This window comes from Rhinopithecus bieti, unplaced genomic scaffold, assembly GCF_001698545.2.
Source record: "Rhinopithecus bieti isolate Rb0 unplaced genomic scaffold, ASM169854v2 scaffold_31127, whole genome shotgun sequence".
In the NCBI taxonomy this organism is placed as follows: Eukaryota; Metazoa; Chordata; class Mammalia; order Primates; family Cercopithecidae; genus Rhinopithecus; species Rhinopithecus bieti.
The window spans coordinates 2,507,101-2,529,100 of NW_016813970.1; the positions used below are offsets into that span (position 1 = coordinate 2,507,101).

General features: G+C 38.1%; 2 protein-coding genes across 5 annotated transcripts in view; both read left to right on the top strand.

The window, feature by feature from the left end:
* The window catches only part of PON2 (paraoxonase 2), a 34,001-nt gene extending 20,843 nt beyond the window's left edge, over positions 1–13,158 (top strand). Inside the window, exons 3-9 of one of the 4 annotated variants that reach the window (XM_017849307.1) lie at positions 1,576–1,631; positions 5,601–5,766; positions 6,335–6,425; positions 7,930–8,130; positions 10,970–11,051; positions 11,782–11,910; positions 12,532–13,158. In XM_017849307.1, the coding sequence (XP_017704796.1) occupies positions 1,576–1,631; positions 5,601–5,766; positions 6,335–6,425; positions 7,930–8,130; positions 10,970–11,051; positions 11,782–11,910; positions 12,532–12,690 (884 nt within the window). In that variant the 3' untranslated portion in view covers positions 12,691–13,158. Of the gene's footprint in view, positions 1–1,575; positions 1,632–5,600; positions 5,767–6,298; positions 6,426–7,929; positions 8,131–10,969; positions 11,052–11,781; positions 11,911–12,531 lie in introns of all 4 variants that reach the window. The other 3 variants (XM_017849306.1, XM_017849305.1, XM_017849308.1) reach the window with 3 other exon arrangements.
* Positions 13,159–21,546: 8,388 nt separating this feature from the next.
* Positions 21,547–22,000, top strand: part of PON3 (paraoxonase 3) — a 30,935-nt gene continuing 30,481 nt past the window's right edge. The window contains exon 1 of the mRNA XM_017849309.1: positions 21,547–21,704. Within this exon, the coding sequence (XP_017704798.1) occupies positions 21,631–21,704 (74 nt within the window). The 5' untranslated portion in view covers positions 21,547–21,630. The remainder of the gene's footprint in view (positions 21,705–22,000) is intronic.

The window sequence follows — 22,000 nt, forward strand, 5'->3', positions numbered from 1 at the left end:
TCACCCAAAGAAGCATTGTTAATTTTTTCTATATATCCTTTCTTTTCCATGTGTGTAAGCATTGTATACATGGAAATTAAATTTTTTAAAATAATTTTCAGGAAAACAAATTTTAATTAATTGAGCTTCTACTAAATAGGACTGAAAAGCAAAACCTGGACTAGAATTCTCTGTGTGTGTGCGTGTGTGTGTGTGCGTGTGTGTGTGTACATGTGTATGTGCTGTGTATACATGTGTATGTAGTGTGGTGTTCCCCTGATTCTTATTATCAGTGGACAACCACTGTGGAACTAGAGTCTAGTCGTTCTGAACCTTTCTGGGGAATCACAGGCTCTCTTTTGAATCTGATGAAAATCAGGGACCCTTTTAACAGAAACATTCTCATGTGTGCATACATGAGACATTTTGCATTGCATAGAATTTCAGAGGGTTCACAGATGCTTTGAAGCCCAAAAGGGATCCACAGACCCCAGATTGAGAACCCCTCCACTATGCCATACTTAAGCTTATTTCTATGTATCTTCTTTGTGAGGAGCAGGCAGATGGGTCATCTTTACAATGTGAAGTTCTTGGCATTTTATTTTGTTTTGCTTTTCTGCACTACGATGGAGCAAGCAACACTGGAGGCAACTGGCTAAATGCAAACTCATGAAGCAAGACCAAAATGGCTGGATAGATAGATGCTGTTTGGTTTTGACAACCTAGAAATAATCTTGAAGAAATCCTATGGAGAAGTCTGAAAGAGGACGATTGGATTTTGTAGACTCAAAGAATGTATCATGGTTTGGCTTAATCTAGGCCATTTTATTCTTCTTTTCTTGTGTTTGGGTCTATTATCTGTCTGTAGAATTTATACAGTGAGACTGATGAGAAAGTCTTAATGTCTAATTATTTGCTGTGCTGTGTGGAGTGTACTGCAGACAATCAATAAACAATCAATAGTAATTGTAGCCTGCCTTAGAGACAGTAGTGAGAAGCTTCAACTGGCTTAGGTGCATGGTATTTTCATTAATTTTCTTCTGCTAGTTTTTTCTGTAAAGCCTAAATTTAAAGATTAAATAGAAAAGCTTTCTTTGCTTATGAGAACAAGTTGGCACTGTTTTAAAAGAAGGAATATATAATCCCAGGTGTTTTACCTCTGTTAATGAGAAAGATGTCTGTTTGCTTCAGATTGAATGAGCAAAGAAGAGGACAAGGATATTTGCATGGTTAAATGCCTATGAGCCCTTCCTTCAGAAAGTAATATTCCCCTGATGTCAATTACTTTTATACGGACATCTGGATGTTTATCATAAGAGTGTACAGATGTCAACTTTTCTGTATTATAGCTGGAAATGTGATGATAACTTGACTTTGATTTGAGTAAACATAAAATATCTAACATTTAAAGTCAGAAGTTCACTTCAGGAAGGGGTTTAAACTGACATTTATTAAAAGAATCATTCCTTGGAAAAAACATCAGAACCATCCCTAAAGATACAGTCACTCTGATAAAGTAAACAAAGTCCCAGTTATGCTCTATGTAACAAATAACAGAACTTGAACATGACATTTATCTGTTCCTTAAACTTACAGAAGCTGGCTCTGAAGATATTGACATACTTCCCAATGGTCTGGCTTTCTTTAGTGTGGTGAGTGTCTTCTTCCTTCCCCAAATTCAGCAGAGGAGATACAAGGGTATTTGATGAGGGCTGCAGTACAGTAACTTGCTTTTAAAATTCATTTTCCAAGATACATTCTGAATAAAAGAGAGGTCAAACAGGATCTTGGAAAACTTCCTCCAGCTTTTCTAAATGTAGAGATGAAGACTCTTTACCCGTTGAGATAGTGTTCTTTATTTCCCCACTTCATTGCACTAAAATATTCCAATGCAATCTGTGTTTTGTTTTGTTTTCCTTTTAAAATTTTTTTATTTTCTGAGACAGTCTTGTTCGGATCGCCCAGGCTGGAGTGCAGTGGCACGATCTCAGCTCAATGCAACCTCTGCCTCCCGGGTTCAAGCAATTCTCTTGCCTTAGCCTCCCGAGTAGCTGGGATTACAGGCACCTGCCACCATGCCTGGCTAATTTTGTATTTTAGTAGAGATGGGGTTTTGCCATGTTGGCCAGGCTGGTCTCCAACACCTGACCTCAGGTGATCCACCCGCCTCAGCCTCCCAAAGTGCTGGCATTACAGGAGTGAGCCACCATGCCCAGCGCAATCTGTGTTTTATATGTGCATTATTAAAAGGGATATTTGAGGTCTTACTGTGGATACTCAATACTAACATTATACTATTTTAAATACAGCATCTACTCATCTTTCTATTACATATTCAACTTGAAGCAAATATTCTTGCCATTATTATTTATTTTCAAATATTATACCAACCTTGCTGTTTTGCTTTCTTTCTTTTTTCCCCTGAATAGTCAATCATAAGTGGAAAGTCACTGAGTTTATTTATACCCTTCACTTTGCCTTGATTCTTATAAGCTGAAAACAATATCCTTTCTGGGTATACAATAGAAAGACTTTAAAACAATTGGCTTGTGAATATTGCTGTGAATATTGTTGAAACTAGCTTGTAACAATATCCATTCTAACTGGGAATCCAGATAAGGGGACAGATGAGGAGGTTCTGACCACCTACCTCCCCGACTTGGGCAGACATAGGAGTTCTTGGCATCTTCACAGGTCCAGTTTTCTGGAGGAAGAAGTAACCAACTCTGAAGCCTGACTGTAATTATTCTGCTTCCTCTCAACATCTATTATTTTCAGGCTCTGAGACTCAAGAGGGATGTGAAAACTGGGAGATACTTAGAAGGGAGTCACCACACTAATAAAATAGTTGTTAGACTTATGAGAAAGGTGAGAGAACTCAGCTTGGAGTAGAATGAGAATTAGAACACTCTTCAGGTTCCTGATGGTTTTATATGAAAGACTGTGAGCAGCTGGTTATTACCACTGAGGGAATAAAGAAATACTATGGGCTTTAGCAGAAATACCTATATATATATATTTAATTTTAAAAATAAGGTTTTAAAAGGAAGGTTTTATTTAATTGCCCACACAGAATGAATAAAGTGATATTTATAGTAAGACTCTGGGTTTGTTTAGGAGCACATGCTTGCACATGTGTATATAGGCTTAGGAAAAAACACTGGGACCACTGGTCCCAAATATTCATAGGTAAAGATGCAAAAATTCTGAATAAAGTAGAAGGCAGTTGCATTGATTTTTTAATTTGTTAGTTTATTTGTGTTTTTTGTTGTTGTTTTGCAAGGATGTGTTCTTGGAGAGTTTTATAATCTAGAATTCACCTATTTCAAGATTTCTCTCTAGCCCCCATAGTAATAAATCTGAAGTAGGAGGGATGAGGTCTCCAAGCGCATAAATCTACAGTCATTTTAGCTTGGGGACATATTATAGTTACAAAGATCTTATAGCCACTTCAGTAGAATTTTTCTGCTTTTTTTCTGTTATCCTCCTTTGGTTATTTCACTTTTTAAAAAATTTAGAAATATTCCCAGTTTGCTGCTGTTTTTCATTTACTTGGCATTGTCTCTAAATAAAACCCGGAGTGTACTGTCTTCTAAGTGAAGAGGTCCTACATTGTGGAGGTTGTTCCTTCTTCTTCCTAGCATTTTAGCTCATCTAACCCAACATATTTTACAGTTATGGGTTGAGGGTCACCTCAAACTAATGTCATACTTCATGAAGAATTGGATGACATAGAATAAAATATAAAAAATGTAAACAATGTGAGTGTACTTAACACCACTGAACTGTACACTTAAAAATGATGAAAGTGATGAATATGTATTTTATCACAATTAAAAATAAATTTTAAAAGAGAAAAAATACTTAATAAGGACTGCTAACATAACCATGACTAGTTATCACCATCTGATAGTGCTTCCTTTGCATGTAAATCATGCTCTTGTTTTGGGGACATTCATAAAGAATAGAGATTATCAAGAACTGAAGTGGCACTGCCATGTAACAATAGCATAATTCCAGTTTGTTCTACTTACCAGGCCTGCCCTCCATGAAAGTATACAATTGTAGATCATCTTTTTTAATTGGAGAGATTTCCTCTTATGTCCAATTTTATACAGAAAGTGAGACTTTTTTATTGTGCCCCTAATTTTGTATAAATATGACTGCATCGTATTAGTAAACTGAATAAGGTAGTGTCTTCACATAAAATTTAACATCACCAAGAAGGCTTTACCTTACGAATGTAATGATGAATCACCATTTTAGATAGACTGATAGGTAATTTATTGACTGATTTAAAAGAGAAAAGACCTAGATCATCTCAGTGAATACCAAAAAAGCATTTAATAAAATTCAATACTCATTCCTAAAGTTCCAAGCAAACTAGAAAGAGAAGGAAAATTCCCACAAAACTACAGCAAACATCATTCTTGATGGTGAAGCATTAGCTGCATTTGCATTAATGTTCAGAACAGGAAGAAAATACCCAACAATACCATAACCATCAGTAATCTACTAGAGTTCTTACTAATTCAGTAAAACAAGAAAAAGAAATGTGAGATAGAAAAGAAAAAAGACAAAACTGTCATTAGAGACAGTAGGGACTGGCTCAGTTGCCCAGGCTGGTGTGCAGTAGTGCAATCATAGCTCACTGCAGCCTGAACTCCTAAAATGCAGTGCTCAAGAGGTCCTTCTACCTTAGCCTCCTGAGTAGCTAGGATTACAAGTGCTCACCACAACACTCAGCTAATTTTTTTTTTTTTTTTTTTTTTTTTAGAGACAGGGTCTTGCTATGTTGCCCAGGCTGATCTCTAACTCCTGGCCTCAAGCAGTCCTCCCACATCAGCCTCCCAAAGTGCTAGGATTATAGGCATGAGCCACCAGGCCTGACCTAAAGCTGTAGTAATTTAAAAAGTGTTATATTGGCACAGGAATAGACATGAGACATTAAAAGAACAAAACAGAGAGTCCCTAAACAGACNTTTAGAGACAGGGTCTTGCTATGTTGCCCAGGCTGATCTCTAACTCCTGGCCTCAAGCAGTCCTCCCACATCAGCCTCCCAAAGTGCTAGGATTATAGGCATGAGCCACCAGGCCTGACCTAAAGCTGTAGTAATTTAAAAAGTGTTATATTGGCACAGGAATAGACATGAGACATTAAAAGAACAAAACAGAGAGTCCCTAAACAGACCAATATGTAAATGTCAGAGATCCAGCACACGATAAAGGTGACATTTTGAATGAGTGGGAGAAGGATGGGCTGTATGCCAGGCACTGTTCCAGGCACTGGAATCTAGCAGTGAACAAACTTTCCACAGTCAGTATGTAGATATCACTTTTCTCCACCCTCAGCTCTCCCTGGAATCACCTAGTCCACCAACCTTCTGATTACCCTATGAAGAGAATAAATCCCTGATTTTCTGTATCAACTAAACAAAATCAGTTATTTTCAGGCTTTCAGTGTTCCACCTCCCCTTATCTTTTCTCTGTTTTTTGAGTTTTTGTGGCTTTATGCCACTACTTTAACCACAATCTCTGTTTATCCTTCATGTACAGTTCCCATGTTAGTCCATAAAATTACTTAAGCTTTTGTATTTAATATTTTTCACTGTTTTGGAAAGGGTCTAAAATTCCCAGGACTCCACAGCTTTGCACCAGATAAGCCTGGAGGAATACTAATGATGGATCTAAAAGAAGAAAAACCAAGGGCACGGGAATTAAGAATCAGCCGTGGGTTTGATTTGGCCTCATTCAATCCACATGGCATCAGCACTTTCATAGACAACGGTAAGAGCCAGTGAGCTACCAATGTTCAGTAATGTGTGATAGTTCACAAATGACTATGAAAAATAGATTCGAATCATATTTATAGGAAGAGAAGAACAATTAACCCATGAATGATTTCTGTATTCTTCATTGCAAAGAAGTTGTTCATTTGCCTCTTCAGCTGGCAGTAAGTTATGCTACCTTTTGAAATTTCTAACAGGTAACATCTGAAAGAATGTTTATATGTCATCATCTTTTCATATATCTATGATCATTGCATTTAAAAAAGAACTGCATTTTTGAATTAAACTAGAAACAGATTATGCATGAATTCTGTATATGGAGTAGGAAACACTTTCTTAAAGGTCAGGGAACCAATGATCAGAAATAACACCAGACAAACAGCAATAGGAAAGACAGAGAATGATCTGTTAGGTCGTCCAACAGCTTATACATTCAACCTTTCCTTGCCTGTGGTATTTAAATGTCAGTGTCTGCCCAGAGGTCCCGTGGTTATGTCTTGTAAATTAACTCTGTTCTTTCAATTCTTTAGATGACACAGTTTATCTCTTTGTTGTAAACCACCCAGAATTCAAGAATACAGTGGAAATTTTTAAATTTGAAGAAGCAGAAAATTCTCTGTTGCATCTGAAAACAGTCAAACATGAGCTTCTTCCGAGGTACTTTCTCATTTTGTTCCTTCTCTAATTTATCCCCAGCATTTTCAAACAGTCCCCATGGTGGGTTGTCCTGTCATCTTTTATAAGTGCCAGTGTATATATTAGCTAATATGTAAGAGCTAAAGAGCTTATATTTCTTTATTTATATATGTGTGTGTATATAGTTTCCTTATAAACCAGGGCGAGCACGGCATATGAAAGTTGATGTCACTCATTATACTATTCACTGTTCTATGTGGACTCCTTTGAGAAATGATGAAGTGCCTGACTACAGGGTGATACTCTTTAGGCCCATCTTGAGGGTAGAAGGCAAACCCTAACATTTTTTCCTGCTGTCACCCTCCATCTTAGATGACTTATCAAGCAGATGAGTGTCTTGCCAAGGAAGAGTGGCCTCTTTTTTATTGGGTTTGTATGCTTTGCATGGGACTTTATACCAATTGCTTTCATAGGGTTAGTGGTGGTTGCATGCTAGTAATCCCATAGAATTAGAGCCACTCAAGTTGAGAGTGGGTCATTACACTTCAAGAACATAAAGCTGGTTGAAAATGTGGCTAAAAGAGAATCATGTGTACCCGTACTCCCAGTTCAGTGTGTATTAGCCTACGGCTTCTTTTACTTTAAACTCGATAGGCCTATCTAGGGCCTATCTATGCCTATCTAGGGCATAAGCATATAACTTCCAATCATTCCTTCCCAAAATGCACTTGATAAAAAAAAATAGGAGCATAAATACCATCCAAGCATTATGGTGCTCTTTCAGAAAAAGGAGACTTACTTTCCCCATAGCTCTGTATTTTCATTTAGCAAAGAATAAAGCAGCTCTTTCAGAAATTTTGCATAGAGTAATTGGAATTTAAATTTAATAAAACCCTCGCCTAACTGGTCTTAAAATGAAATTGTTTTAGCATATAAATCTCTCACCTGAAGCATTGTACTATGGCAATTTCATCATCCATCTCTCTGCAGGTGTTTATTGAGTGCCTATTCATTCTTGGCATGTCAGCTTTGTGAGGCAGGTAGAAATTGAACAGTCAACCTTAGTTTGACTAATAACTAAGCAAAGGAAATTAGAAAAATCCAGGAACTAAGTGAATGGAAGCTAGGTAAATGTTACTGACTGCCTAACCAGCTCACCAACCGATCAGGCTGTCTCCAGCTCTGTACTGTGGACATCTCTGTCCTTACGTGTAATTGGTAAACTCTACATTTCTTGCTGTCAAAAAACATGCCTTAATGGCACTAAGTGCCCTCTTCTTTTATAGTAATCCTGCCATAATTGCTAAATGACCTGTGTTCAGATTACCTGGTACCATACAAAATTGTTCTCTGGCGACAATATTATAGTATATTGTATATGAATATATTCATGTGATTTCAGCTCATCTTTTCCTCTTACCAAAAATTTAAAGCACATGTTGTGTAAATCATATGAGTACTTAATATTTAATATGGAGACTAACAGGCCTTTTATTTCCTCTCACATGCTATTTTTCTTTTTCAGTGTGAATGACATCACAGCTGTTGGACCGGCACATTTCTATGCCACAAATGACCACTACTTCTCTGATCCTTTCTTAAAATATTTAGAAACATACTTGAACTTACACTGGGCAAATGTTGTTTACTACAGTCCCAATGAAGTTAAAGTGGTAGCAGAAGGATTTGATTCAGCAAATGGAATCAATATTTCACCTGATAATAAGTATGGCCCCTTATAGAATATCCTCATTTTTCTTCAGTTGTGGTGCTGGCCAAATTCTTTACCTTGCTTTCTTTGTCAATGTGAAAATAGTTTTCTTGACATTTATGGTATATTATACATATAATATGTAGATACACTATATATGTAATTATGTATATGTTATATATATATTTACATATAATATATACTTAGTCACATTATTTATATGCAAATTTAATACCATATATGTAAGTATACTATATAATACAATAATATATGTATACTTACATATAATATATAAAGTTTGGAATACATTGTCAAATTTAATTTTATAAATATACATTTTAAAGTGTGATCATACTAATGCATACATATTGAAGTATCAGGCATTTCCTTTCAAATAAATGTGTTATTACTTTTATTGGCTATATATTATTCCATTATAAGGATGATCTTAAACTAATTTAACCAATTCTCTATTGATGGGTATGTGTATGGGGGTGGGGAGTTCTACATAAAAAAATTTTATACTTCTTATGTACCATGGAAGTTTAAACAGGTATTTTTTTTTTTTTAAAGAAAAAGTCCCTAAGAGAGGGTTTTCTTTTTTTAGAGATGGAGTCTCACTCCATCGCCCAGGCTAGAGTGCAATGGCGTGATCTCGGCTCACCGCAACCTCCACCTCCTGGGTTCAAGCGATCCTCCTGCCTCAGCCTCCTGAGTAGCTGGGATTACAGGCATGCACCACCATGCCTGGATAATTTTGTATTTTTAGTAGAGATGGGGTTTCTCCATGTTGGTCAGGCTAGTCTCCTAGTCTCGAACCTCCGACCTCAGGTGATCTGCCCACCTCAGCCTCCCAAAGTGCTGGGATTACAGGCATAAGCCACTGCACCCAGCCCTAAGAGAGTATTATAACATAATGTTTAAACTTGCAGATTTTTGACTCATACAGGCCTGCATTCAAATCCCACCGAAGGCACTGGCTAAATGGTTCTATGAGCTACTTTTCTGTAGAACAGACCCCGAGAAATAGAATGATTTGCTCAAACAGCGTGATTCTTTTAAATGTTAACTTTAATAGATATTGCCAAATTGTCCTCCAAAATTATCTCATTATTTTTATATGCGCAACCACAACCTATAAGAGAAGATATTAAATTCTTTATTAGCTTTCTTATCTACTGCCTCAGCACACTGAAAAATTTAAACTACTACAAATACAACATAAAATAAATTTGGCACTCCTTGACAACTAAATGCCCTTATTTTTGTGATCCAGTTTCTCCTCCTTTCTTGTTGACTATAGAAAAAGAATGTGGAATCATTTAATTTAAATTGTCTCTAACTGACCTGATCCAACCTCTGCAGCCAAGTCTGTTTTTCACTCTTATATTTCCATTATGAGAGTCAAACTTTCCAGTCACCCAATCTAACAAAAAAATAACAATAATGAAAAGGGAGATTCAGCTTTTACTACTTTTTCACCATTCCTATCCAGCCTGTAGGCAGGTCCTGTTGGTTCTACCTGTGCCTCCTTCCTCTATCCCCAAACTCCTTTCCCTTTGAGTGAGACCTACCTAATTTAGGTTCTTATCTTCTCTGACTAGCATATGAGACTTTCTTCCAATTTGTTTTCTGTCTACTTGGATTTTTTGCACTCTTGCCAATTTTGTCTTTCTATGTCTATTAGCCTTGAAGGGCTCCCCAAAGGAGGAACTCTGTCTTCCTCACCTTTGACTCCTCATGCCAGCACAGTGCCAGGCACAAAGCAAATGCTCAGGAATTGTGGAACAGAACTGACCATTTGTTGTCACTTTATTATTCTAAGATTTCAGTGGAATCCAATTGCTTTTCACATCAAGGCAGAGTAAAGGGTTGAACTTTAATAGGCCAGCTCCAACCTCCCTTTTTACTGTTTCCATGCTTTCTATGCTTTAGACAAATAACTCATTGTTTTAAACATTCCTTCATCTTGTTGCTCCTGTGATTCTGCTCTTGTGCTTGCTTCTGCCTGCAAAGTGCCTCCTCCATCCTCATCTCCTCAAATCTCATCTCTCCTTACATAGCCACTGCAGATGCCCCTTCCTTGGTGAGCCTTTCTGTGTCCTCAGAAATTAGCTATTTCTAGACCTGAACTATTTCTCATGCTTATTAGGTGTTTAATGTGTACAAACCAGTGAGATTGTTCCAACATACTATAAACTTTCTAGGAGAGAGGCTGTGTCTTCTTCATGTTTATATCTGCTACAACACTTGAGTTCATGGCTTTTTACAGATGATAATTGCTCAATAGAACAGGTGCCATGAAACAGTTAATTCAGTGAATAAAATTACCTCAAAATAGTCCATTAATTCACTCACCTTTGATGTAGACAGATTATTCTGAATTGATACTTATCTCTTACTCTTAAAATTCTCTATGTATTAATAAATATTTTATTGAATATTAAGGAATAATCACCATTTTAACAAGATGTTCTTTACCATATATTTCTATATGTACATGATATTTAGAAGTGTCAAATTATATTGTGGAATGTAAAAGCTTTTCTTGTGAAGCCAAGCGTTTGTTTTATTGTCATTTCAGTGGCAAATATGGACTTCATATTCAAAATGATGTTCTATATTATTTTCCTTAGAAGCTTTTGAAAACAGTTTAATAATTTCAGATTGTTGTAGCACCACTGAATTGATTCTGAAAGCTTACTTTTAAATAAAATTGACCTTTATCAAGCATTCCTTGGGGGCACATGATTGATTAACTTTTTGGCAGGTTATTAAGACTTATTCTTTCATACTGTATTAATGAAGCTTTATATTGGCATGGAGCTCTAACCAGTGTGTCCTTTCTGCAAAGGTATATCTATGTTGCTGACATATTGGCTCATGAAATTCATGTTTTGGAAAAACACCCTAATATGAATTTAACTCAATTGAAGGTAAAATATTTATTTTTACCTATAGACAGTAATCTGTTGTGCTTTGCAATGACATGGTTTTTCTATACGAGTACCACATGTAGAACAAAATATGGATGCCAGTGTAGCTATTCTGGGTTTTTAAATACTCCCTACAACTAGAGAAAGCTCCTGTTTCCAGGGATCACAAGGACTGACCATGATTACATGCAGCAGCAGGTTGAGAGTGATATTTGCGTCAGATTTAGGGCCCATTCCGTGAAGTATTGATGGCAGTGGAAGAATTCCAATAAGAATTTTCACAATTGAAAACTCTAATAGATGCATTCTCAAATGAAGATTTATGCACAATGTCAGTTCTTTCAATAATAAATGAAGGTAGAAATTGGGTTCCACACCATTATTATTTTCTTCCTACTCAACAACACATATTTTAGGGTAAGAATTTCCTATCTTGCTTTGATAGAGTTCCTTGAGCTAACCGATCATTGTGCATCTTTTAAGGGAAAAGGAGTTCAGTTTTAAGAGAGATTTTAGAGAGACTGATTATCACCCTAACTTTCTTAATTTCAGGGAAGAAGCAACTCAAAACCAGTTTTTAATAAGTTCCTTTTAAGCAATATTGGTGTTAGAGGGTGGAAGCAGGGCGATGTGTAATTTCCTCACATGTATAGAGGCAGGAAGGTTACCTCTAAATTATTTAATCAAGTTTCTCATGTCATTTAGATATTGACAATTTCTCATTTGGAAGGTACTTGAGCTGGATACACTGGTGGATAATTTATCTATTGATCCTTCCTCGGGGGACATTTGGGTAGGCTGTCATCCTAATGGCCAGAAGCTCTTCGTGTATGACCCGAACAATCCTCCCTCATCAGAGGTTTTTATATTTTGGTTTTCAACCTTAATTATTCAAGTCCTTTTGAACTAATAATACAATAAATTGTCACAGGGATGATTTGTTCAGTTATTTTAAAGCAATAATAAACTTACGTCGTGGTTTTGTAATTGCTTTAAGCCAATAATTGACAATGTTACATTGTTCAAATACTTTAAGAAAGGTAATCTTTTGATGTATTAAATTATGGTGGAAACTAGTCAAAAGGCATTTTTATAAAGACATGTGCCCTTCTTGGGTGGTATACTGACAATTTTTAAAATATCTGATTTATTGTCAGCTCACCACATGACGTGATAGTTGTTCATGTTGAAGTAGTGTGAAAAAGTAGGCATATTAGTATGAAAGTATTTCTATTAAAGCTGAATTGCTATAATAACACTAAATCCTGTGTTGGCATGGAGTAACTAGATGGTTTAAGAAAGTACTTTCTTTGAAGACTGGAGAAAGTACTTTAATTTAAACATTAAAAAATTGGTAACTGCTATTTTCAACAGCATGTCCCCTTAATCAGTGTGTCATTGTGGAAAACAGGGCTTATTGGTGATTGAGTGACATGCACGTACGGTGGTCTTATATTAATACTTTGTATCCCCTGAATAGGTTCTCCGCATCCAGAACATTCTATCTGAGAAGCCTACGGTGACTACAGTTTATGCCAACAATGGTTCTGTTCTCCAAGGAAGTTCTGTAGCCTCAGTGTATGATGGGAAGTTGCTCATAGGCACTTTATACCACAGAGCCTTGTATTGTGAACTCTAAATTGTACTTTTGGCATGAAAGTGCAATAACTTAACAATTAATTTTCTATGAATTGCTAATTCTGAGGGAATTTAACCAGCAACATTGACCCAGAAATGTATGGCATGTGTAGTTAATTTTATTCCAGTAAGGAATGGCCCTTTTAGTTCTTAGAGCACTTTTAACAAAAAAGAAAAATGAACAGGTTCTTTAAAATGCCAAGCAAGGGAGAGAAAAGAAAGCTGCTTTCGAATAAAGTGAATACATTTTGCACAAAATAAGCCTCACCTTTGTATTCCAACTGCCAGAACATGGATTCCACTGAAATAGAGTGAATTATATTTCCTTAAAATGTGAGTGACCTCAATTTTGGCACTGTGACCACTGTGGCTGTGTAGAACTACTGATAATAACGTATTCTGATGTTTTGTACTTACATCTTTGTTTACCATTAAAAAGTTGGAGTTATATTAAAGACTAAAAATCCCAGTTTTGTCTGTGTTTAATTCTCAAGGCATATGCCTAGGAGAAATGGGAAAGCAGCTGCTTCCTTATGGAGTTTGGATAGTCAGGCATGGCCATATTAATTTCTGTTGTGGAAAGCTGAAAGTGAATGGACTCTTAATTTGACATAACAACAACAACAAAAATCAATGACACATTGCAACTGAAATTCCCAGTTCCTAAGGAGGCTTCCATCAGCTGTCTTCCTTAATGGGAGTCCACTTTAGATACAAAGAGGAAATAAGGGTTTGGACAGGAAGGTCATGCCACCTCCTCATTGAACAGAACTGTGAACTAAAGTCAGGAGAGATGAAGTCAGTTGTCTGTGACCACGTGGTTAAGCAGCAGCAATGCTAGGATCAGGGCTGTATGCCCAGCTCACAGAAGGAGAGTTTTTCTGCTCACTGTACCTCCTATAAAATCATCATAAGCGCTAGAGAGAGACTTTCATGTGTTTCTTTCCATTGTAATTTATCAAAGTACTTCATTTCTCATACTTTTTCCCTATCATCATCATGAAAATATTTGTCAGTTAATTACAATATGCCAAACAATGCACTGAAAGTATTACTTTGTTATCTTATTTAATCCTAATTGCAGCCATAAGTATTGATATTATATCACTGTTAACATTTCACAGATGTTCAGTCTATTTCTGATGTCAGAGCCCGTACCACTAACCACTACATGATACTACTGCCATAGAACGAACTAGTATTTTGTTACTCACTTTTTCCTAATGTACACAGTTTCTTCATGTTTTGTAGATATCAGTTTGAGTTCTGCTTTTAGATGAATCATTTAATGGCTTTTAAATGTAAATTTCAGTAGTAGTCTTAAATTTGGCCTGTGTTGTTATTTATATATTTACATAGTTTGTTACATATTGTATTGGATTTATTTCATGCTAAAATAATTTTCTTTTTTGTTTACATTATCCATGGGAAAATGCTAAGTCACAGATGAATATAGCAAGATTAAATATTGCAGACCTAGGGATCCAAATGAAGAAATAGATGTTTTAGATTTTATGAGATTATATCAATGATTATCTAAAAAGCTACATTTATAAAAAGTACTGGAATACAGTAGGCATAAAACAAAGTTGGTTTCTATTGCATTTATTACAAATTTTAGAATAAAACCATGTCCTTTGCAGCAACATGGATGCAGCTGGAGGTCATCCTAAGCAAATTAATGCAAGAACATAAAACCAAATATTGCATGTCCTCACTTTTAAGTGGGAGCTAAACATAGAATGCACATAGACAAAGATGGGAAAAACAGACACTGGGGACCACTAGACAGGAGGGAGAATGAGGCTATGGACTGAAAAACTATTGGGTACTATGTTCATCACGGGTGACAGGACCATCCATATCCCAAACCTCAGCATCATGCAGTATACCCAGGTAACAACTCTAGACCTGTACTCTTTCACTACCCCCTCAAAAAATACTGGGGAGTACAATTTGCTGGATCATATGGTAGAAGTTGTTTAATTTTGAAGGAAACTGCCAAACCATTCCAAGTTACTACAGTGTTTTGCATTTGCACCAAGCAGTGAATGAGAGTTCCTGTTATTCCACATCCTGGCCAGCATTTGGTGTTGTCAGTGTTTTAGATTATACTGTTATGAAGTGGTATCTCATTTTGATTTGCAATTCCCTGATGACATATAATGTTGAACATTATTATGCTTGTTTGCTATCTGTATGTCTTCTCTGATAAGGTGCCTGTTTGTACCATTGGCCCATTTTAAAATCTTTTTTGTTGTTGTTTTCTTATTAAGTTTTAAGAGTGCTTTGAATATTTTGAATAATAATCTTTTGTTAGGTATGTCTTTTGCAAATATTTTCTCCCAGTCTGTTGCTTGTCTTCTCATTCTCTTGACAGTGTGTTCTGCAGAGGATATTTATTTTTAAAAGCAAAATCAGGGCACCTCTATTAAGAAATATAGCCACTTCGAATGATACTACAGAATATTAGCATAGACATGTGCTCACAATGTATTTTGAATAAAGCATGCAAGTATTTAAAAATTTTTATTTGGACAAAAGTATATGTAAGTTAATAAGCACATGTATGGCCAGCCACGGTGGCTCACGCCTGTAATCCCAGCACTTTGGGAGGCTGAGGTGGGCAGATCACCTGAGGTCAGGAGTTCGAGACTGGCCTGACCAACATGGAGAAACCCCATCTCTACTAAAAATACAAAAATTAGCCGGGCGTGGTGGTGCATGCCTGCAATCCCAGCTACTCGGGAGGCTGAGGCAGGAGAATCCGTTGAACCTGGGAGGCAGAGGTAGGTTGCGGTGAGCCAAGATAGCACCACTGCACTCCAGTCTGGGCAACAAGAGCGAAACTCTGTCTCAAAACAAAACAAAAAAAATTTTAAAAGCACACGTATTATTTATCTTAGAAATAAAAAAAAAAAAAAAGAATCTCTGATTTCTCACTTCTCTGGACCATGAGGAATTCTATCAAGCTCTTAGTATATTGTGCACTTATTTATGGTGCCCTCTCTCTGATCTTATACTGAGCTGAACAATTGAAAACAAGTGAAACTGTGATTGGGATATGACACCATGAGGTGAATATAGGTCTTACAGGTGTGAGTATGTGTTCATTATTTTTACTCCAAGATTCTGTTTAGTGACAATAATTGTTTTTTACTTTTTACAAAACCTCAGCTCTTTTATAACAATGAAATGTGAACATGAATACTTAATTCAAGCAGTAAGAAAGATTAAATATAAGCTATAATACAGTATTTTTTTCATGTTGCATATGGATTAATCCTTAATTGCAACTCATATAAAGCTGATTATTTTCTCTGGACTTTGATTTGCTCAGTTTGAATCCTATCTTGGAGTCACAGCCAACCTAGGCTAGTGAGTATCTACTCTTCTCAGCAAAGCAATGAAAAAGTAACAGCTTAAAAGTAACCCACCACCACACCAGCCACTTCTGCCTTTCTGTGACTACTTGTAGTTTTCATTACTCACGCTGCTTTCCAGGGAAGGATTTCTGGGTGTGAGAGAAGGAGCTGGGTGGGAGAATCCCAGTAGCATTCTCTCTTAGCTTTCTGCGCCTGCTTTTCAGCACTTTTCTTCTAGTGTATTTTAATTTTCATTCTCTTTTTATGAGTTTAGGTACACTTTGAGATACTTAAGGAGATCTGTATTTTTTGTGTGTGAATTTTTTTTTTTTTTTTTCCTTCAAGGGTGTTGGCCTTGTTCTATGAATTTCTAGGAGTTCTTCATGTGTAAAGGAGGGAATTATTTTTCCAGTTCATAACTAAGTCATCCATTATGCAATTCTTCATAGGGATTGAAAACACCAGGAAAGGATGTTTTCCATTAGAAGAGAAAGCAATACAGATATTTTCAAACTTTTAAAATCATGGAACCTGGTTCTCCCATCACAGGTAGTATTGAGTGCAGAAGACATTATTCAGACCTTTCTTAAGAAAGGGCTAATGTAAAAAATACATTTATTACATGAATTGATTCAAGGCCTGAAAATGATGATTAGGATAAACATGACTTTTGTCACTCCACTTTAGAAAACTCTCCAGACTTCTCCTATAATATAAAATGGAAACTACAACTTTGAATGGACTCTCTGAAGCTGGCCACAGTGGATCACACTTGTAATCCCAGCATTTTGGGAGACTGAGGCAGGAGGGTCACTTGAACCCAGGAGTTCATGACCAGCCCAGGCAACATAGCAAGACCCCCATCTCCATGTAAAAAAAAATAAAATAAAATAAAAAAATAAAATAAAAAAACTTAAAAAATACTACTACAACATTATATATAAGATATATGGTGGCACTTGCTGTAGTCCCAGCTACATGAGAGGCTGAGGTGGGAGGATCACATGAGCCTGGGAAGTAGAGGCTGCAGTGAGCCATGATCACACCACTGCACTCAAGCCTGGGCGGCAGAATGAGGCCATGTCTCTAAATGTTTTTGAAAAATGAACTCCCTGATTTTCTATTAATATTACTTCTGTTTCTTGGCCCCCATATCCATAAAAACAGCCCTCTTTAACAGGTTCTCCAAGCCTAGACACCTTTCTTCATTTCTCCCTCTCCCTCACCACCCCTTTGCTCATATCCAACCAACTGCCAGTCCCTCCACCTAAACATTTCTCAAAACCATACAATTACAAGAACTTTGAGAAACAATCCCCTCACCTTCTCCAGTCACCCTCACATATCTCACCCAGAAAGGCCTCCAATTATCTCCCAGCCTCCAGGAAAGGTAAGTGCTCCACCTGCTCCATAATCCACTCTCATCATTGTGGAGCAATGTTTCTAAAACACCTGCCAAAACATGTTACTTCCAGTGGCTTCCCAATGCCCCTTAGAATATAATTCAAGTTTCTTAACTCGGCCTACAATCTCCCTTCCTCTCCAGATTCAATTCTCACCATCTTCCTCCCAATCATTTAAGCTCAGTGATTCTGAAAGCATGGTCCCTGGGCCAGCAGCATCAGCATCACCTGCAAACTTGTTAGACATGCAAATTCTCAAGCCCCACCCCAAATCTAACAAATCTGATACTCTGGGTCTAGGACTCAGCAATCTCTCTTTTAAGGAGCCCTCCAGGTGATTCTTAGGCCTGCTGAAGTTTGAGAACCGCTGCTCTATCTGTACTGGACTATTTCTGTTCTAATTCCCCTACTTGCCGATGCCCTGACCTCTTTCTGTGAACCTCACCACCCTGTGTCCACTTAATTAACTCCTTCTCCTGGTCATACAATCTGACAAGTTCATGTTCAATCAAGTAATGTAATATGCTGAATCTACCTTGAGGTGTGTTCCAAAGTCGAGTCACTGAGGGGCTACCAGATATTGATGAAAAATCCTCTGAAGACACTTAAAGTGGAAGATAAATCTGGAAAGAACCTTCCTGGCAAAGTGTGCCCCTCAAGGATCCCCTCATTCACTTGGTGCTTATATAGTGAAATGTGAGCCTGCTGGTACCCTGGTGCTCCTCCTGCTAAATACACTCAGCTCAGATGACTCCTAGCACACCACAGGCTGCACCTGAAGTCCTGATTAGGGGCACCTTCCCCATGGTGGGTTGCAGGAAGTCACCAAACAAGGTATCAGACTTTCACTACCTGACTTCATTATCAAGTGCGTCTTCAGAATGAAATTAAGAATTTTATTTAAATTCACAGATACCTAAATATTTAATAAATAAGTACAAATTTAAAATAATAAATTTTCTAACTAATAGAAGTCACTTCTTAAAATAATACAAATCTCTGGTCCTCTAGCTTTTCTCTCTCCTGAGCAGCACAAGACACATTAATGACATGTAGTTGTACCCAGGTTTTAAACAGTGGTTTCTATGGCTTAGGATGATGTTTCCTAATGTTCTAAAATCCATATCCTCTTTTTAAAAAACAGCTTTATTGCGATATAATCGTAATCTCTTTTGATTTGTTGCTCTTCTTCTCTATCACCACCTCTTTTTCTCGGCAAGATTCACTGATACAAACAATCTTTTTAAATTAAAAATGTAGCGATTGTAAACATGATCAAGATATACAGTTTGAAAATTTTAAACATCACAGAGGGTCATACAGTAAAAGCAAAGTCTCCTTCCATACTCACTGACCTTCCCACTCTCCATGACCCCAGTCTTCTGCTCTCAAAGTAACTACTCTTCAGTTTATGTCTAGATTGTTTATATATATACATATATATACATACACACACACATATATGTGTATAATATGTAATTCCCCTAATTTTATACCTTAGGATTATACCACATGTATATTCTGCATCCCCCTTAATGGCATTTTGATTATCAGTGGTGTTGGACTCCCTAGATCTACATACAGTATTGTGTTACTGTTTAAACGTATAGCATTGAATTTGGTCTACATTAGCTCTTTGAAAGCCCCACTATACATGTAAGGAAAGAAGGGTCCAGAGGTGGTGATGGGTGATTTCAAAAGATTAAAGAGCCAACTACAAATGGAATTCGATCTTGAATTGAGGCCTTTTGAATTTATCTGTCCTGCTCTTTGAAAGTCAACAAACCCCTTTTACAATACTGATGTACCTGTGGCCTCTTGACCAAGTCAGTTTGGCCTATTGCTAAGAGCAGATTTAGATGGTGACACTTGATACAGTGGCCTCCAAAGTTTGGAATTCTTTAATGCTAATTTACCATGCTGGGGATTTGAATTACTGATTATGGTATTCAAATAAAAACTAACCACCTCTAGGGTTTAAAGTTAATGTACACACACACATACACACACAGACTCCTCTGCTTAAAGTGAAGAGTTTTTAAACAACTTATAGCTAACACAGAACTTCAATCAATTGCCCAAGAATCTGCTTCTTTCTTTACCCCTGTCTTCATGCTATGCTGCAAACACAGTGATAAGGAACATGAGCTCTAGAGTCACCTGATCTGAGTCCATATGGAGGCACTGACACTTCTTAGTTATGTAACCTTAAGTGAATTATTACTTTACCTCTCTAGGCCTCACTTTCCTTCTTTTTAGTCCCATCAAACTTGCAGCAAGCAATTCACTTTACTTCTTTGAAGGTAAGGTTAATAAGAAGTAATGTGTCAAGGCATGCAAATGCTGAGTGAAATAATAATGTGACTATTATTATTTCATTATCCACTCCATTTATTTTATTCTTCTAATTTTCTTTCTCCCAAGTCCATATTTTATATCCATTCATCTAATCATATCTATTGAGCCATTATTAAGCACAAAGTTCTATGAATGGCACAGGAAAACCCAGCCATCAATGGGATGGAGTCCTTCCCACAGGAGCCTACAATCTCAAGCAAAGTTCAGAATTAATTAGTGGTTAATCTTTCCTGACTTCATAAAACGTAGCAAGCACAGTGCAGAGCACTTGACACTCATTATCACATTTAATTTTAAGCTACCTGTGAGGTGGACGCCCTTTTATAGAAGAGGAATCTGTAGCTTAATAAAGCTGAGTACCTTATCTAAGCTGGATCCAAACTCAGGCAGCCTGACTCCCAAACCCTGCATGCATGTCTACACCACACCCCAGGCCCCTCAGCTCTGTGTGCCTTCCTAACTTCGATTCCTCCTCTGCTTGCACTCTTTTGACATTAGTCATCTTAACTAGAACTCTTATCTATACAATTCAAGACGTTACACTGTCCTTTTAATATAACCCTTCTTCCATAGCTTTTCTAGAGGCAGCATGGTAGAGGCAGCTCAGTTAAAGGGCCCAGATTTTGGAGTCTGCTGCTTGACAGCTGTGTGACCTACAGCAAGCCACATAAGCACTCTGTGCTGCAGGTTTCACCTGTAAAATTGGGGTAAGGCTACCCACACCCCAGAGATTGTGTTGATAATTAAATGTGTTAACATAGGTAAAGGTGTCAGCACAGGCAAAGCACACAGTCAGTACTGCATAAGTGGTGGGCTTCATTATTCATCCTGTAATTATGTATTCACAGTAGAATCATGTATCCCGTAGGTCAGGGACCATCTTTTCTTTTTTTAATACCCCCAGGATGGGCAAATCTTGCTCTCTCAACAAAGAGTTTACTCAGTGGAATCCAACAGAACTAATGTTTCTTTCTGTCCGTAAATAAAAATAGATCATGCTTGAAGATGCTACTTTGCCGGAAATGCTCCTTGTCTTCCCCATCTTCAGTTCCTCCCCCTCCAACCTGGTCTTCATCAGGAGAGGGGAAAGAGCATTTCTTGCCTGGCAGGAACTCAAGACCTAGAAGAAAGAGGTCCTACCCTGCCAAGGAAACGACCTTCCCCTTCATCGCCTCTGCTCCTCTTCCCGTTTCCTGTGTCTTTTCCTTCTTTTCTCCTGCTGTTTCCTTCTCCCGGTTAACTATGGGGGCAGACACAGATATTCACAAGTCCGTCTGGGCAGCACACTCCGAGGTAGGGCACGAAGGTCAGGAGACAGGTTCTCGTGCCCCAAATCTTGGAGAAGATGAGTTAAAGCTCTTCGCTTCGATTACCTTCGCCCTTCCCGTGTCTTGGGAGCAATTCAGCGTCACCTCACATCTTGCCTTGCAGAGGTCCAGAGTTCCAGTCCTGAATTGGAGCTCCCCCTTCCCGGCGCCTCCGGTTTCCCTCTCAGGCCGTCTGAGGAACTGAGGTAGGATTTAGCGGGTTTTAGGAGCAAACTCCCTCCACAACTCGGTCCTGGCTTCCTCTCCGTTGAGCCTTGACCTTCGCCCAAAAAACAAGGACTCTTGCACGTGAAGCTGGCCTTGAACCCGGGCGGCGGGGCTGGGCGGGACTCGTCGGCGCCCTGCTGCCGCACCTGGGCAGCTCACCAGAGTGGGAGGCGCGGGCGGGCGGGGCCGAATGGGCCCCAATCCGTAGGCGAGGCAGGAACCGCCTGCCGCGCCTCCGGGAGCTCTCGGCGCTGCGCGTCGCCTCTGGGCACCGGAGACCATGGGGAAGCTCGTGGCGCTGGTCCTGCTGGGGGTCGGCCTGTCCTTAGTCGGGGAGATGTTCCTGGCGTTTAGGTGAGTAGCATCTTGACAGGGCGTCCTCGACTCTCTTTCTCTCCTCTTCCAAGTGAGGTCAGGGGCTGCCTGGCGCCCCCTTCCTAGCGGGTGGGAAAGAGCAGCTTTGGAACCTCACTCCTCCATCGCACCCAGCAAACTGCCCCTTGAGACTCGCTTATGGGGAAAGTGAGCTACTTGCGTTTCCAAAGACTGCGGAGCCGAATTACTCCCATTTATTTATTTATTTATTTATTTATTTTGTTTATTTATTTATTTATTTATTTTTGAGGCGGAGTGTCGCTCTGTCGCCGNNA